Genomic DNA, 16084 nt, shown 5'->3' with positions numbered 1-16084 from the left:
AGTGATAACCGGTGTTTAGAAATTTTTGCAAAGTAATTATAAAGAAATAACTGAAATAACACATTTACATAAGTATTCGGACCCTTTACTCAGTACTTTGTTGAGGACCTTTGGCAGCGATTACAGCCTCAAGTCTTCCTGGGTATGACGCTACAAGCTTGGCACACCTGTATTTGGGTAATTTCTCCTATTCTTCTCTGCAGATCCTCTTAAGCTCTATCAGGTTGGATGGGGAGCATCGATGCACAGCCATTTTCAAGTCCAGAGATGTTCGATCAGGTTCAAGTCCGGGCTCTGGCTGGGCCACTCAAGGACATTCAGACTTGTCACGAAGCCACTCCTGCGTTGTCTTGGCTGTGTGCTTAGGGTCATTGTCCTGTTGGAAAGTGAAGCTCTGCCCAGTCTGAGTTCCAGAACGCTCTGGAGCAGGTTTTCATTAAGGATCTTTCTGTACTTTGCTCCGTACTTTTCCTTGGTCCTGACTAGTCTCCCACTTCCTACCACTGAAAAACATTCCCACAGCATGATGCTGCCACCACCATGCTTCACCATAGGTATGGTATTGGCCAGGTGATGAGCCTTGCCTGGTTTCTTCCAGATGTGACGCTTGGCATTCAGGCCAAAGAGTTGAATTTTGGTTTAATCGGACTAGAGAATCTTGTTTCTCATGCCTTTCGGCAAACTCCAAGCGGGCTGTCACATGCCTTTTGCAGGTGTGGCTTCCGTCTGGCCACTCTACCATAAAGGCCTGTTTGGTGGAGTGCTGCAGATATAGTTGTCCTTCTGGAAGGTTATCCCATCTCCACAGAGGAACTCTGGAGCTCTATCAGAGTGACCATCGGGTTCTTGGTCACCTCCCTGACCAAGGCCCTTCTCCCCCGATTGCTCAGTTTGGCCGGGCGGTCAGCTTTATGAAGAGTCCTGGTGGTTCCAAAGTTCTTCTATTTAAGAATGACGGAGGCCACTGTGCTCTTCAGTACCCGCAATGCTGCTGAAATTGTTTTATACCCTCCCCAGATCTGTGTTTTGACACAATCCTGTCTCGGAGGTCTATGGACAATTCCTTCGTCTTCATGGGTTGGTTTTTGCTCTGACATGCACTATCAACTATGGGACTTTATATAGACAGGTGTATGCCTTTCCATATCATATACAATCAATTTAATTTACCATTGGTGGACTCCAATCAAAATGTAGAAATATCTCAAGAATAATCAATCAATCAACATTTATTGTCATCTTGCATGCAACAGTTGTACAGTGCAAAGTGAAAAGATGTTTCGCACATGAAATTTAAAACTTTTCACACATAATAACACTAAAATCAATCCAGTCCCTGATGGAACAGTATAAATAAATAGTTAAAAGCAGGTAAAACACAACGTTAAAATACAATAAACCAATCATAAAAATGTCCGGGGCAGCTGATTAGAGTGGCCAGTGCCAGTTATTAAAGTGTCCGTGCCAGCCGCAGAATCAAGTGACTGTGAGTACAGAGTGACTGTTTAGCAGCCTCACAGCCTGTGGTAGGAAGCTGTTTAGCAGTCTTGTAGTCCGGGCTTTGATGCTTCGAAATCTCTTGCCTGATGGCAGGAGATCCAGGGTGTATGTGGAGGGGGTGCAGTTTGTCCTTAGCAATTCTCTGAGCTTTTTTCAGACAGCGGCTCTGGAGCAGTTCTTGTACCGAGGGTAGGGAGACGCCAATAATCCTGTCTGCTCCCCTCACTACCCTCTGCAGAGCCTTCCTGTCCGAGCAGTTGCAGGTGGGGTACCACGTATTTATGCAGTACGCGAGTACAGACTCCACCGTACCCCTGTAGAAAGTCCTGAGGATGTTGGTGGGGAGTGAGGCCTGTTTTAGTTTCCTCAGGAAGTGCAGTCGCTGATGGGCCCGTTTGACGGTCCCAGTGGTGTTCCTGGACTAGGTGAGGCTGTCTGTAATCTGCACACGAGGAACTTTATGCTCTCCACTCTCTCCACTGCAGTGCCACTGATGTTGAGGGGTGTATGCTTTGGCTGCGCCCTCCTGAAGTCGACAACCATCTCCTTCGTTTTGTCGACATTTAATTCTAAATTATTTTTGCCGCATCAGTCCACTAGTTACATAGAAACATAGAAATTAGGTGCAGGAGTAGGCCATTCGGCCCTTCGAGCCTGCACCGCCATTCAATATGATCATGGCTGATCATCCAACTCAGTATCCCGTACCTGCCTTCTCTCCATACCCCCCTGATCCCCTTAACCACAAGGGCCACATCTAACTCCCTCTTAAATATAGCCAATGAACTGGCCTCAACTACCCTCTGTGGCAGAGAGTTCCAGAGATTCACCACTCTCTGTGTGAAAAAAGTTTTTTTTCTCATCTCGGTTTTTTAAAGGATTTCCCCCTTATCCTTAAGCTGTGACCCCTTGTCCTGGACTTCCCTAACATCGGGAACAATCTTCCTGCATCTAGCCTGTCCAACCCTTTAAGAATTTTGTAAGTTTCTACAAGATCCCCTCTCAATCTCCTAAATTCTAGAGAGTATAAACCAAGTCTATCCAGTCTTTCTTCATAAGACAGTCCTGACATCCCAGGAATCAGTCTGGTGAACCGTCTCTGCACTCCCTCTATGGCAATAATGTTCTTCCTCAGATTTGGAGACCAGACCTAAGGATTTAGTTGTTTTACTTCCTCCCTGTACATTGATTCGTCATCTCCGCTGATGAGTCCCACCACTGTTGTGTCATCCGCGAATTTTATGATCTTATTGTCCCTGAATCTGGCAGCACAGTCATGTGTGAGCAATGTGAACAACAGCGGGCTGAGCACACAGCCTTGAGGGGAGCCGGTGCTCAGCATGATCGAGCCTGAAGTGTTCTTGCCAACACGGACTGACTGCGGTCTCTGTCAGAAAGTCCAAGATCCAGTGACACAGGGTGGTGTTCCATAATCAATTGAAACAGGATGAACCAAAGCTAAGCTCATAGCAAAGGGTCTGAATACTTATGTGAATGTGATATTTCAGTTATTTATTTTTAATTACTTTGCAAAAATTTCTAAACACCTCTTTTCGCTTCTTCATTCTGGGGTATTGTGTGCAGATTGATGATAAAAAAAAAAGGACAATCCATTCTAAAATAAGGCTGTAACGTAACAAAATGTGGAAAAAGTAAAGGGGTCTGAGTGTATTTGTGTTACAATGCTTAGATGGTGATTTATGTTTGGGTAATGAGATACGATTTAATCCAAGAATGTAGTTACTCAAGTACAAGATCTCCTGTACTGTTTTAATAAATAGCGTGCCCCCTACGGAAATAATACTAATCAGTTGGTAACAACTCCTACTGAGGAAACAAATAATGAGAGTCCTACATTTACCTTTAGACCCTGGACTTCTTTCATTTGCTTCTCTCTTTGTAGCCTTTGGTTTAAGCTCCTTGTTCCACGCAGCCAAGGCCAACTTTTCCATCCGCCGGATTTCAGCTTCCTCGGCATCAAGCCTTCTTTTCCACTCAAGCAGCTCCTCTGCATGCCGCCGCCGATGCATCAGTTTTTGCTCTCGCTTGGTAAGGAATCTGGTGGAAATATCAGTCATATAGGGGAAAGAGAAAGAGCAAGAACAGGAGAAAGTCAGCAATCTACCAGGATTTATTTGTGCTATTGTCTTAATCCAGACCTTAGTTATTACATTCTTGCATTTTTGACAGCATCATGTTTGAGTTATAGTTTAACTATCCATAACTTTCATGATATAATTCACATCATTTGATATTATAGCAGTACTTCCGGTGCTAGATGTAAAAGGTTAAGCCTAATCAATAACTCTAAAGGGAGTTTACTGACTTGCTGATGCTACTGAAAACTGGCAGATTCTACCATTGTACAGCACCATCTTTAGGAAAACCTTCCAGACAGTATCATGGTTGTTTAATTTAGCCTCAGTTGTGATCTTAATTCAGGCATGTGGTTGTAACTGGGATCTTGAAGAACCCACGTATCTCTCGTTCCCCTTTCCCCAGAATCTCACTCTGAAGAAACGTCTCGACCTGAAATGTCATCTATTCCTTTTTCCAAGGCACGCTGCCTGACCCGCTGAGTCACCTCAGCCTTTTGTGTCCATCCACCAAAAGACAGCATTGCCAGAAGTGTCGAAGAGACATCAGTGTTTTCCTATCATTTAGCTATCACCTTTAATACTTGGATGATTCATGAAGTAGATAAAATCATACTTTGTTATTAATTCATTTTATCACAATTGTAGAGCTCTTTCTCTCCCTTTCTCCTCCCCATACCCCTCCATACACACACACACCACCACCACCCACAAACCAAATGGCCTTTTGGGAAATTAAAATAGATCAGAAAAATATCAATACTTAGAAAATGAAAGATATATTCTGGGCATTAGCAAATTTTCTGGATTTTGGAAATTTCATGAGCTATTTATCTCAATACGGCTTGTTAAAAAACTAGAGAATAAACATTTACAAAGTTTTCCACAACTGTAGTTTTTGCATTTGATGTGGATACAACAGGAAGAGGCTGTGGTTTTGAAGGGAGTTTCCAGGATCTGACAATTGTTGGGTAGATGATGGTATTGATAAATGCGTAGTTCTGATCTGATGAGAAGATTTGAGGCGAGGATACTTGACCGCAATAGCAGAGACTGATTTATAAGGTGAGTGTACTGCCTTGAACTATTACAAAATACAACGTTAATTAGTTGTGTTTTTCCAATAGTAAAATATAGCCTTTTGATAATAATAATAATTCCTCAGCAAAATCCAGTTAATTCATGGATTATCCACATTAGGGCAATTTATTGAATCAAATTATTAAACTGGTTACACATTTAAATTCACATTCGCTCAATGCAAAGTGAACACAACTTAGAATCAATTTTCTGGGGTTAAGAACAGCTTTTCTGCCATTTGTTCATAGCAACTCTATTCAAGGTTCAAATATGCCTCTTCATGAAACCAGCGCTTTCTCTAAAAATGTCTACATTGGATTCTTCAAACTGTGCCTTCACATTACTCTCTCTTTACAATCTATTGTTAGTTAACTGTGGATTGATCAAAATCCCAGTCATCATCCTTGGTTTGGAGTGCTTTTGACTCATTTCATCATTTATGCCATTCACCCTTGGTGATTTCATAGAATTTGAAGGATATTGGCATCAAGAGTTTTTTTTAAGGAAATATTACCAGTGGGGAAGTCGCAGCTTTGGTGTCATGATCACTAGTTAAGGCAAATGTTATCAAGAGTAATATTTCTACCAACAATTAATTCTTCAGAATTGATTTGAAGATCCTACATTGTACAGTGGAAGAATGGCCCTAAATTTTGTTCACTCATCAATCATAGGTTCTTTGAAAGGAACATTCAGTCTGAAAAACTTTCATATAGCTCATTATTTTTAGTAGCAAATCACTACATTGTCTACATGTTTGGTTGAAAGAGATGCTTTCCATACAAAACAAAAGTAGCTTGACACAAAGAAACCCAATGATAATCTTAATCAATGACACAATAAAGCACAAATGTTATCTCAAGACAAGATAGATAAAGATTTCTGGAACCTCCCTAAAATATTCAGCATATTGCATTTACAGCAAGAAGCAATCTAGTTAGCAATTTAACTTTATACATGAGACGCAAGCTTTATGATTCTTCAGTCCGAGATGAACAGAGTTACCCATTATGTGTAGGAAGGAACTGCATACGCTGGTTTAAACCAAAGATAGACACAAAAAGCGTAACTCAGCGGGACAGGCAGCATCTCTGGAGAGAAGGAATGGGTGACGTTTCGGGTTGAGACTATTCTACAGGTTTCCAAATAGTCAGCAGGAGATAGAGGAACAAATGTGTAGATTATGGAAAGATGTAAAGGTAACAAGGCTGTCAAAGTAGGTGAATAACTTCCCTATATTGACCGGGACATCCTCAGTGCAAGAGGCCTGGACGTATCAGAATTTGTTGGGTGTATCTAAGGAGGCTTCTTGAAATAGATGTGGATAGTCATAATGAAAGAGGGACCTATAGGACCTTGTATTGAGAAACAAGCCTGGCCAGGTGACATGTTTCAGGTGAGAATCATTTTGAGAACAATGATCTTACTGAAGTATACAAACTCACAAAGAGGTGCAAAGAGAACGCTCACAGTCTTTTCCTTTCAGATTAGAGGATTCTAAAACTAGAAGGCATAGGTTTAAGACAAGCGATTTAATTACCCTTTTTCACCCAGAGGTCTGTATGTATCTGGAACAAGCTGCCAGAGTAAACAATAGAAGCGAATACAATTATGACTTCCAAAAGACATTTGGGCAGATACATAAATAGAAAGGGTTTAGAGGGATATGGACCACATGCACACAAATGGGAGTAGCCCAGAATGCAAACTTGGTCGGCATGGACAAGTTGGCTGCAGGGACTGTTTCCATACTGGAAAGCTCTCCGACTCTGCAGCTCTAGTTTTAAGATAACTATCAATAAAAAGAAGTCTGGACTTTGGGAGAGAGTAGTAAATTGGGGTAGAGCAAAGTTGCAACATTCTTAGGCAGGAAATAAGGGAGAATAAACTGGCAGCAGCTATTATTGGTCAGTCCACATGTGATATGTAGGAATAGTTTAAAGACCAGTTGGTCAGGGTTCAGGGCCAGCATGTTGCAATAAGGAGGGGGCAAGGATGACAAGGTAAGAAAACTTTGGATGCCAAGATACGTAAATTTGGCAAGAAAACAAGAATCAAGAAAGCACATGAAAAGGTTTAGGAAGATTAAATCAGACTGGCACTTTGAGGAATATAGAGAAAACAGGAGAAAACTTAAACAGGGAATCAGGTGGGCCAGAAGGGGCCATAAAGTGTTATTGGCATATCAGATTAAAGAGAATCCCAAGGATTTTTACACATTCATTGGAAACAAGGGGACAGAGGTTGTAGGCGAGATGGTAAACAAGGTTAAGGGCATGGAGGAAAGCTAGATCAGTGTGGAGAATACTAGTATGCAAGGCCAGTTCAAGATCAAGGTGGTGGTGTTGGAACTCCTGAAGGGCACAAAAGTGGATAAATCCCCAGTACCTGATGGGGTCCATGCTGGGTTATTGAGTGAACCAAGAGAGGAGATCGCATGGCTTTATCCTACAAGTTTTGTGAAGTTACAAAGGTATAATTTGCTCAGCTTGTTTTTCTTTTTTTTCCTCTCTGGAAATGCTAATACAGGTCCTATTCTGCATTTTTCAATTTCCACTTCCTTTTGTCTGTTCTCGCTCTCTAATTGCTCTAATCAGTCTGGCACACTGATTTAATTGGCCAGACAACCTGCTTACCGCTTATCCCAAAGATCCTATAACAAGCAAGACTGCTTCTAAATGCAATGGGCTGACGTGTAGTACGCAACGTGGGCCTTTTTTTCATTCATTTCAGTAACCCAACCCAACCCGACCAGACTCGACTCGCAGTGTAATCAACGTTGCGGGGGAACTGTTTGTGTTAATAAATTATAATTCTGAAAATGAGGAGAAGATTTTTCCCAAATAACTTTTATTTTTACGAGGATGTTTCCGTAACCGGCTTCCGTCTCCGCACTAGAATCCTGTGGGATCTTTGGTGCGGAGTCGGAAGCCGGTTATGGAAATGGGGCCAAAAATTACCCATGAATCTGCCCATGACCGTACCACGTCTTTTTCGTCGAATGATCTATCTTGCTTGTTATAGGATCTTTGGCTTATCTCATGATCACCCAAGTTTCACCATATCAGATATATCTCCTCCCCTACCTTCATTGCAGCTTTACAAACTTTATTGGTCTCCCTTTCAGTTCTGATGAAGGATTGCTGAACTGAAGTGTTAATTCAGTTTCTCTTCCCAGAGATGCAGCATGACCTGCTGAGTATTTACCTAATTTTTCTGTTTTTAATGGTGGTGTTTTATTACTAAAGCTAAAAATAGGTTAAGCATGATAGTCGAAAATGTTGAAATAATTAAATACAATATCTGGCTTGTCTTAACGTCAACTTGTAATTGCAATTAAGAGTCGATATAAATGGTTTGTGTTAATCTTAATCCAAGTTTTAAACTTCAGGCCAAATTTCTAATTGTTTATAACAGTTCACAGGATTGAAAACTCAAATTCACAGGAACTTGTGTGTCAGCAGCTGTGCAAGAATAAAACTGAATGTCTTCAGATGGCAAAACAAATGTATTTACACTGCTTATGGCCCTTTGATTATAGTTGGCTGTTCTTCTCACAAATGGCCGGTGAGGTCCCTCAATGTACTCCCTTTCCAAACAATTGGACGAGTTAAATTTTATATCTTCAATTCTATCCATGAAATATCATTCTAAATTCTGATAAAGATTTAAGATTTAGCGCCTTTAATTGAAGGTATTTAAGCAAAATTCATGTCATGCATGCTATAGATTTTTAAGGGCTCTCAGATTATGCTATGACAATGACTTTTCAATAAATTATCCAAAATGTTCACACTGGTCCAGACTTTGCAGTTGCAATGAGGATAATAAGGGTTAGCGCTAGTGATTTCCTACTCCTTCAATGTACCTATTGGATTGTCTTATGTGATTTGTAAACTGATGAGCTAGTCTCGATCCCTTTTGTTGCACAAGGTCAAATGGATTTTTTTTAATGTTGTAAATATTGCTTACCCATATCTTTAATTAAAATTTACTTTTACCTTTGTTAAATACATTCCATTTAGTTGAATATTTCGGAATCATGAATTTTATTTATGAAACTGATATTTCAGATTTTACCTTAAAACCATGTGCATGAGACAAAAGTGTATTCTGCTTTCTGCAAAGCAAGACAAGAATGAGAAATTCTGCTTATTATCGCCTAATTTGTTGTTTGTGCGAATTCTTCAATGTGACAAGATGCTCCAGCAATTTGATGACATCACTGATACTGAATGGTCAGAAGCCACCAAATGATGCTCGATAACAAATACAGGTGGCAAAATGGATGTTCCCACCATAGAGGTTGTTAGTATGTTGTGGACATCTTACTCTTCCACATCCCACTTCAAATGCCAGTAAAGGGTCTAATTGTTTTGCCACTGACCACAAAACTCAAACCAAAGAAAACAGAAATATGAAGTGCTCTTCAAAAGCACATATGAAGGCACACTATCATGCGTATTTAGGTTTATAACACATGTAGGCAGCTTAAAAACAAATTAAATTAGCTCTGTATTAGTCTTATTACCTATGGTCTTATATAAAGTTTCAAATAATTCAATCCCTCAGTAAAATTGCTCTGTTGGCATTAGTAGTTCATTAGTGGCTGTTAGTGTAACCTTGATCCCTCTTCAACATGTACATTTCAATACATCTTTAAAGTCTGCTGATTATTCTCAAACAGAAGCCTCAAATCGACATGGATGAACATCTCAGCACAAATCTCTACACTCCTCCTCCCCCCACCACCCCACCCCACGTGCATTAGATGGAAGGCGGCATGCTTGACCAGCAAGAAGCAGAGATTGCACAGTACCTGACCAGCTGGTTGTAGATGTACAGCTGGAATTTGGGATGCAGATTGGGAAAACAGACACTGAGAGAGGCCCAGTGGTGAGACGTAAAGACAGAGAAGAAGTAGTGGACAGGAGAGCAGTGTCTAAAGCAAAGGAGGCAAAAAAGGAAAATAAAGAGACAACAGCTGAGTATTTCTCCCAAATACTTCCTTTAGATCTATAAAGTTAACCTTTCAATGTGAGCAGAAACGCCACTAACAGCATAAAACCAATTGGCATCCAAATTCTTTCCATCTGTCTCACCCCAATCTGATTCCTGCATGGAAAAAAATCTGACTTCAGATACCAGTATTCTCCTCTTCCACCCCACCTACCAAACTGGTATCAGGTCCAATCTCTCTTTTCTTTGGTGGTGTAGAATGGCGTGTGGAAACGAATCACACCAAAGACCAGAGCGGTCAACAAAAAGGACAGCAATAGTCTGCAAACTAATATTGATAAGACTTTAAATATCAGTCATCTCTGGCATCTAATCAACAGTTATAGTGATAAATATTTCTCAATGCTTAAAGGTTGAACTACCTGCACATTGACGCACAATCGTGGCACTGAGTGAAACAAAGTAAAGAAATTGTAATGCCCTATCTCATTTAACTGAATATCTCTAATACACTTTAATCAAATGATTCTACTTGAGTAAGAAAAACACTTTCTCAGGAAAAAACTATTCCCAGCTATCCATCACTGAATTTTAGCAAAGGTGAAACTGACTCTCTTTGCCGTGATTCTAGCAATACTCCTTGCAGTGAAAAGAAGTAACATGACAGAATGAAATGGATGCATCCGAGTTACATTACAAAGTTGAAATATGATATGACCAAAGCAGATTATGCAAAGCTTCGTTATAATAGACTTCCCTACCATGTAAATTATCATTAAGACAATGAAGTATGACCACACCCTGTTGAACATGCATTTGAAAAAATCCCTCCCACAATATTTTTACATTGAAAGGGTGGCAATTTGGCAGAACACCAAAGTGAACCAATACTTGATTCCTCATTCCTTAATGTGTGGAGTCGACAAGTATTTTCCAAATCTTCTATGGGTCAACTAGCAAGGAAATGTAGGTCTAAACACAGGTCTATGGTGAAATGTACCTCTGATGAAAAACATTGACTTCAAACACCGTGAAGCATATATCATTGAAACTTTACTAAAAGGCCATTTAGAACTATTATAGAACCAATGCTGAAAAAGCAAAGAATTGGCTCCATTGGTTCTCTCATGTGTGCCATAAAAGAGAGGGCTTCTCATTTCACCATTTAGACTGCAAGGTAAGGTACGGTTCAGAGGGATCCGCTTCCTTACCAGCTCCTTGGTGTTCTCGGGCACAGTGGTCCTGGTGAGGTCCTTTTGTCCAGACTTGGAGAATCTAACTCTGAAGTGCCATCCCTACTACCTGCCACAGGAATTCCTGACGGTATAAATCCCAACCCATGTTTATACCAAGCTTCCACTGGATGGACTGCACACTACCAGTAGCCTTGAAACAAAGTACCTGAGACCTTGATCATACTACCAGCGACTTCAATAGGCCAACCTTAAGAATCTGCTACCTACATACTATCAAGCACATCTCCTGTCTCACCAGATGCTGAAAAACTCGACCATTGGCATATGATCAAAGATGTCTACAACGCTCCATTCCTGGACTGCATTTAGAGAGAATCTGACCACCTGGTTGTGCTTCTACTCCCTGCTTATAAGAACAAACTGAAGTGAGAGGATCCAGTTCAGAAAGTCATGCAGTGCTGGTCTGAAGAAACAGATGAGACCCTTCGTGACCGCTTTGTGTCGGTGGAATGGTCCATTTGCAAGGACTCCATGGCCAACCTAAGTGAGTATGCCACTCCTGTCATAGGCGTCAACAGTAAATGTGCAATGAGAATGTGCCAAAGACAATCATACAAGTTTTATCAACCAGAAACAAGGATGAACTGTGAAGTTCACTCCCACATGAACATCCCCCCTGATGTTGAAGTCTGCCACATTCAAGCCAACTGATTCATAGCTGTACAAGAAATCGATGGCCTTTGCAAAGCCATCAAGGATATCAAGATCAATTCCAATCAAGCTAGAGTTTCAGGATAACCATAGACACCTTTCAATTGTGGCAAGGCTTGCATGCTATTATGGGCTAAAAAGTGGTCAGGCAATATCACTGGTAAAATTGTGTCCCTCCCTGATAAGCTCAATACATTCTATATTCACATTGATCAGAAGATCAGTGAACTGAGGTCACCCGTCACAACAGCCTCAGATGCACCTGCACCCACGGTCACTATGACGGATGTCAAATAGGCATTCATGAGACTGAACCCAATTTGCTGAGATGGAATCCCCGGTCACATTCTCAGAATCTATGCAGACCACTGGCAGGAGTATTCGTGGACATCTTTAACCTCCCTCTAATCTATTCCGAGTTTCCCCACATGCCTTATGACAACCACTATCATCCCAGTGCCAAAGAAAAGCAAGGTAGCTCTGATGTCCACTTTCATCAAGTGCTTCGAGGGGCAGGACAGGCACACATTAACTCCAGCCTCCACACACTCGAGCCACCATAGTTCGCCAACCGTTGCAACGGGTCCACGACAGCCACCATCTCCCTGGTTCTACACATCGCTGGAACATCTTGATAACGTCCACCTATTTATTAACTGCAACTCCTTCAACATCATAATCCCTATGTGCAGCTAAATTTCAGCTCCATTTACAAGTTTATCGATAATCCCACCAGATCATGAAAAATGATGGGACAGAGGATAGGAAGAAGATAGGGAGTTCAGTAACATGGTGTCAAGACAACAACCTCTCCTTCAATGTCAGTAAGATGAAGGAGCTAGTTATTGACTTCAAGAAAAAGAGATCAGCAATGGGCTCAGTCAGCAATGGTGCCAAAGTGGAGATGGTTGAGATTCAAAGCTTACTTGTAAACATCTTGAACAATTTGGCCTGGGCCAACCACTTTGAAGTTATGATCAAAAAACCCCCCCCCCCCACATCCCCCCAGCCACAAATCAATTCTATTTACATTTTGCGCAGGCTCGGGAAAGTAGACAGCGTAATCAAGGACCATTTGCACTCCGATCAATTTCCTCTCTCCTGTCGGGCAGAAGATATAAAAGCTTGAAACACCTACCATCATATTCAGGAATAGCTTCTCCCCCATTGTTTTGAGACTTCTGAACGGTCCTTCCTTAAGCCAGGGAGGAAGTCCTAACCTATCTCATTGTAACCCTTGAACTTCTGTGCCCTGTTAAAATCTCTACTGTCTTGGCTGAAACGATATATCGTTGTAACAGTATATTCTGAACTCTGGTATTTTTCTCTATGCACCACCTGTTGTACTTCAGATTCAGATTCAACTTTATTGTCAGTGTACAATACAGAGACAACGAAATGCAGTTAGCATCTCCCTAGAAGAGCGACATAGAATATGAGCAATAAATAAATATATTTACGTGCATAGAGTCATAGTAGTGCAATTATTTTTTTCCTGGTGGAAGGAGTGAGTGTGGGGGGGGGGGTGATTGCCAATCACCGAGGTACAGTGTTGAGTAATGTAACAGCCGCAGGGAAGAAACTGTTCCTGGCTTGGCTGTGGCTTGATTATACTCAAGTATACTATGATTTGACTGGATAGTATGCAAACTAAGTTTTTCACTGTGTCTCAGTACATGCAACAGTCTTAAACCAATACCAATGGAACTACATGCTGCTTTGATTTGGAAACATTATCACTGTTCCTTCATGAAACTGGGTCTAAATCCTGAAACACAATCAGAAGGTCTCAGTGGTTAATAGATGGTTTAATACCATCTCGTCCAGGAGAATTAGGTGGGCAATACATACTGTTTTTTTTCCAGTCATATCCATATCATAAAAAGTGAACAGAATAGAACATGTTGTGAAAGGGAGAGGGCTTTCACAATCACCTACATGCAGACCACTTCAAACAAGGGATCAATAACTACAGAAGTAATATCACTTATGAGAAATCACAATATGAATCAGCTGAAGCATTTTGACTAGAGGATTTTATATTGTTTACTGAAAATAATGGATAATTATAATGTTTTTTTTTGAAGTGCATCTACATTGATTAGTAGGCATAACAAACGATGAAAATCTTATATTTGCAAATTGAGGTACTGTTTTCAAAAGTCTTACAATCATTCTCCCAAATCTCAGGCTTACTGTGTTTTTGGTAAATTTGTAAGACTTTTCCTTAGATTTAATACTATCTTTAATTTCTACAATCATCTATGACTGGACCACTTTATCCATTATATCTCTGTACTTTAAAAGTATGTATTTTCTTACCAATGTTGATAATAAAGCACAGAAGATCCCAGCTAGCAAAAAAAGGCAAGTTATGCTGAACCTCTGCAAGACATTGTCTAGATTCTTACATTCGTACAGAAGATATTTATTGGATGAGGCCCAGCCATGATAGCCATGTTCAAAATCATGAATGATTAATAAAATATGAGATTCAGTAATTGAAGAATATTCAAGCAAAGCTGCTTCCAAAGGGACAGAAGAGAAACAATATTACAACTCCCATTAGCTGTTGTTGGTTAAGGGTGCACTGCGCTTAATGAGATAGCTGGTCAAAGTGTAGGCTAGGAAAAACAAAGGTTTGCTGCAATTTGTGAAGGGATAGCAACAACTTTTAATGCCACGGTTCAGTAAAATTGTCAATTATAACAGCCACTCAAATTCTTTCTTGGACACAAGGGTTCATGGGACCCAAGATTATGGCCCATATGGTGTCAATGTCCTAATGTATTAATTATAGCTACAGAATTACACTACAGCCTACATTTCCTCCCTCTTGCCTTCTGCAAAGAGATTTTCTCACAGTAACTGGATGTAGTTCCAACTTCACATTCACATTTAATGACACTGCTGTTGTTGGATGAATAAATCAAAGTTATAGGAGAGAGATCAATCATCCGATTGAATTATTCCAGAACAGCAACCTTGCTGTCAACATCAGTAAGACCAAGGAGCCGATTCTTGACTTTAGAAGAGGAAGGCCGAAGATCTACAAACCGATCCTCATCGACAGGTCCATGGTGAAAGAGTCAACAACTTCAAGTTCCTGGCCAGACATATTTCTGAAGATCTGTCATGGGCCCAGATCATTGATGCCCATCAACACCTGTATTTCCTTAGAAGATTGAGGAGATCTGGAATGTCAACAAATACTCAAACTTCTACAGGTGTACAGTAGAGAGAATATTGGCTGGTTGCATCATGGCCTGGTTCGGCTACGCAGATGCTCAGAAACGGAGAATACAAAAAAATGGTGGACACTAATGGTCCACCACAGTTAATGACCTTCCCACCATTGAAGGGAGGTATAGGAGGTGCTGCTTCAAAAAGGCTGTTGAGCACTACAAACACCAATTAAACAACAAACTGTCTTGGTTGCACTCGGAATTTCAAGCTTTTGTTTTATTCTGCACTAATACTGGAGTTTGTTATTTATTGAACTTTTTTATTTCTTTATGCTATCTATTGAATATTGTGTTTACAGACACGTTATGCTAATGCAAGTAAGAATTTAATTGTTCCGTTTTGGTACATATGACGATTAAACTCTTGACTGTATAATTTTTTTCCAGAAGTTTCTAAGAAACATACAACCTCATAACTAGAATGACGAAGATAGCAGGCAAATTGGACAAGACTTATCTCCAAATCCTGTTCTAAGTCATCACAGATTCTGACTTGGAAATATGACTACTTCTGCATCACTACTAGTCAAAATTCTGAAATATGCCTTATAAAATACTCATCCTTTAGACTGTAGAAGTTCAAGATCGATTATATTCACAAATTTAAGCATGACTACTGGTGGGCAATAAGTACTGGCCTTATCAGAAACTGTCCCATTTTGTAAACCAATAAGTTAAAACCTGCATATCTCTTGACATCTTTACAAAATTATTAAAAATAAAACTGAAACCGAACGCAGAACTAATTATTTTTGGAACAATGGAAGCCAGCTGGGAGCTGACTTCGTTCCAAAAGAGCTTTCTTAATTACGGCTTAATAACGGCAAAAAAACGTATACTTAAATTTTGGAAAAACGCTCCCACACCAACGATAAAAATGTGGATTTCAAATATATGTCCGAAATGTTACACCTGTAAGACATGAGATTCCTCCTAGCAGGCAAAGCCAGGAACCATTTCCATAAAGATTATAAGAAGGTCTCCATTTATCGACTTATTACAAGTATAGGGTGTGCAACATAACTTTGAAAAATAAACGGTTTCAGGAACCTGGTGAGGGGTGATCAAATAAGGCGTTGTGGCAAGATTACGAAGTAGGTATATCCCTTTTATCTTATTTTACTTTCTTATATCTTTTGTTCTCTACTTTTCTCTATTCTTTTTTTTCTTCTTTGATTCTTTTAAAAAAATGTTTTAATCTCTTATTCAGGTTTTACGTTTCTACGGGTCTCTCTCGATCCCTCTTTCACGCACTTACTATCCTATATAACTCTCTCTACTTTCCTTTTTTAAGGTT

The 16084-nt window shown here is 40.2% G+C and overlaps 1 protein-coding gene across 1 annotated transcript in view; it reads right to left on the bottom strand.

The window, feature by feature from the left end:
• Positions 1 to 16084, bottom strand: part of LOC129701069 (centrosome-associated protein 350-like) — a 112172-nt gene that overhangs the window by 21003 nt on the left and 75085 nt on the right. Inside the window, 1 exon segment of the mRNA XM_055642022.1 lies at positions 3362 to 3558. Coding sequence (XP_055497997.1) covers positions 3362 to 3558 — 197 coding nt within the window.

This window comes from Leucoraja erinacea, chromosome 10 (assembly GCF_028641065.1).
Source record: "Leucoraja erinacea ecotype New England chromosome 10, Leri_hhj_1, whole genome shotgun sequence".
Lineage (NCBI taxonomy): Eukaryota > Metazoa > Chordata > Chondrichthyes > Rajiformes > Rajidae > Leucoraja > Leucoraja erinaceus.
This window is presented reverse-complemented; position numbering and strand designations above follow the sequence as displayed.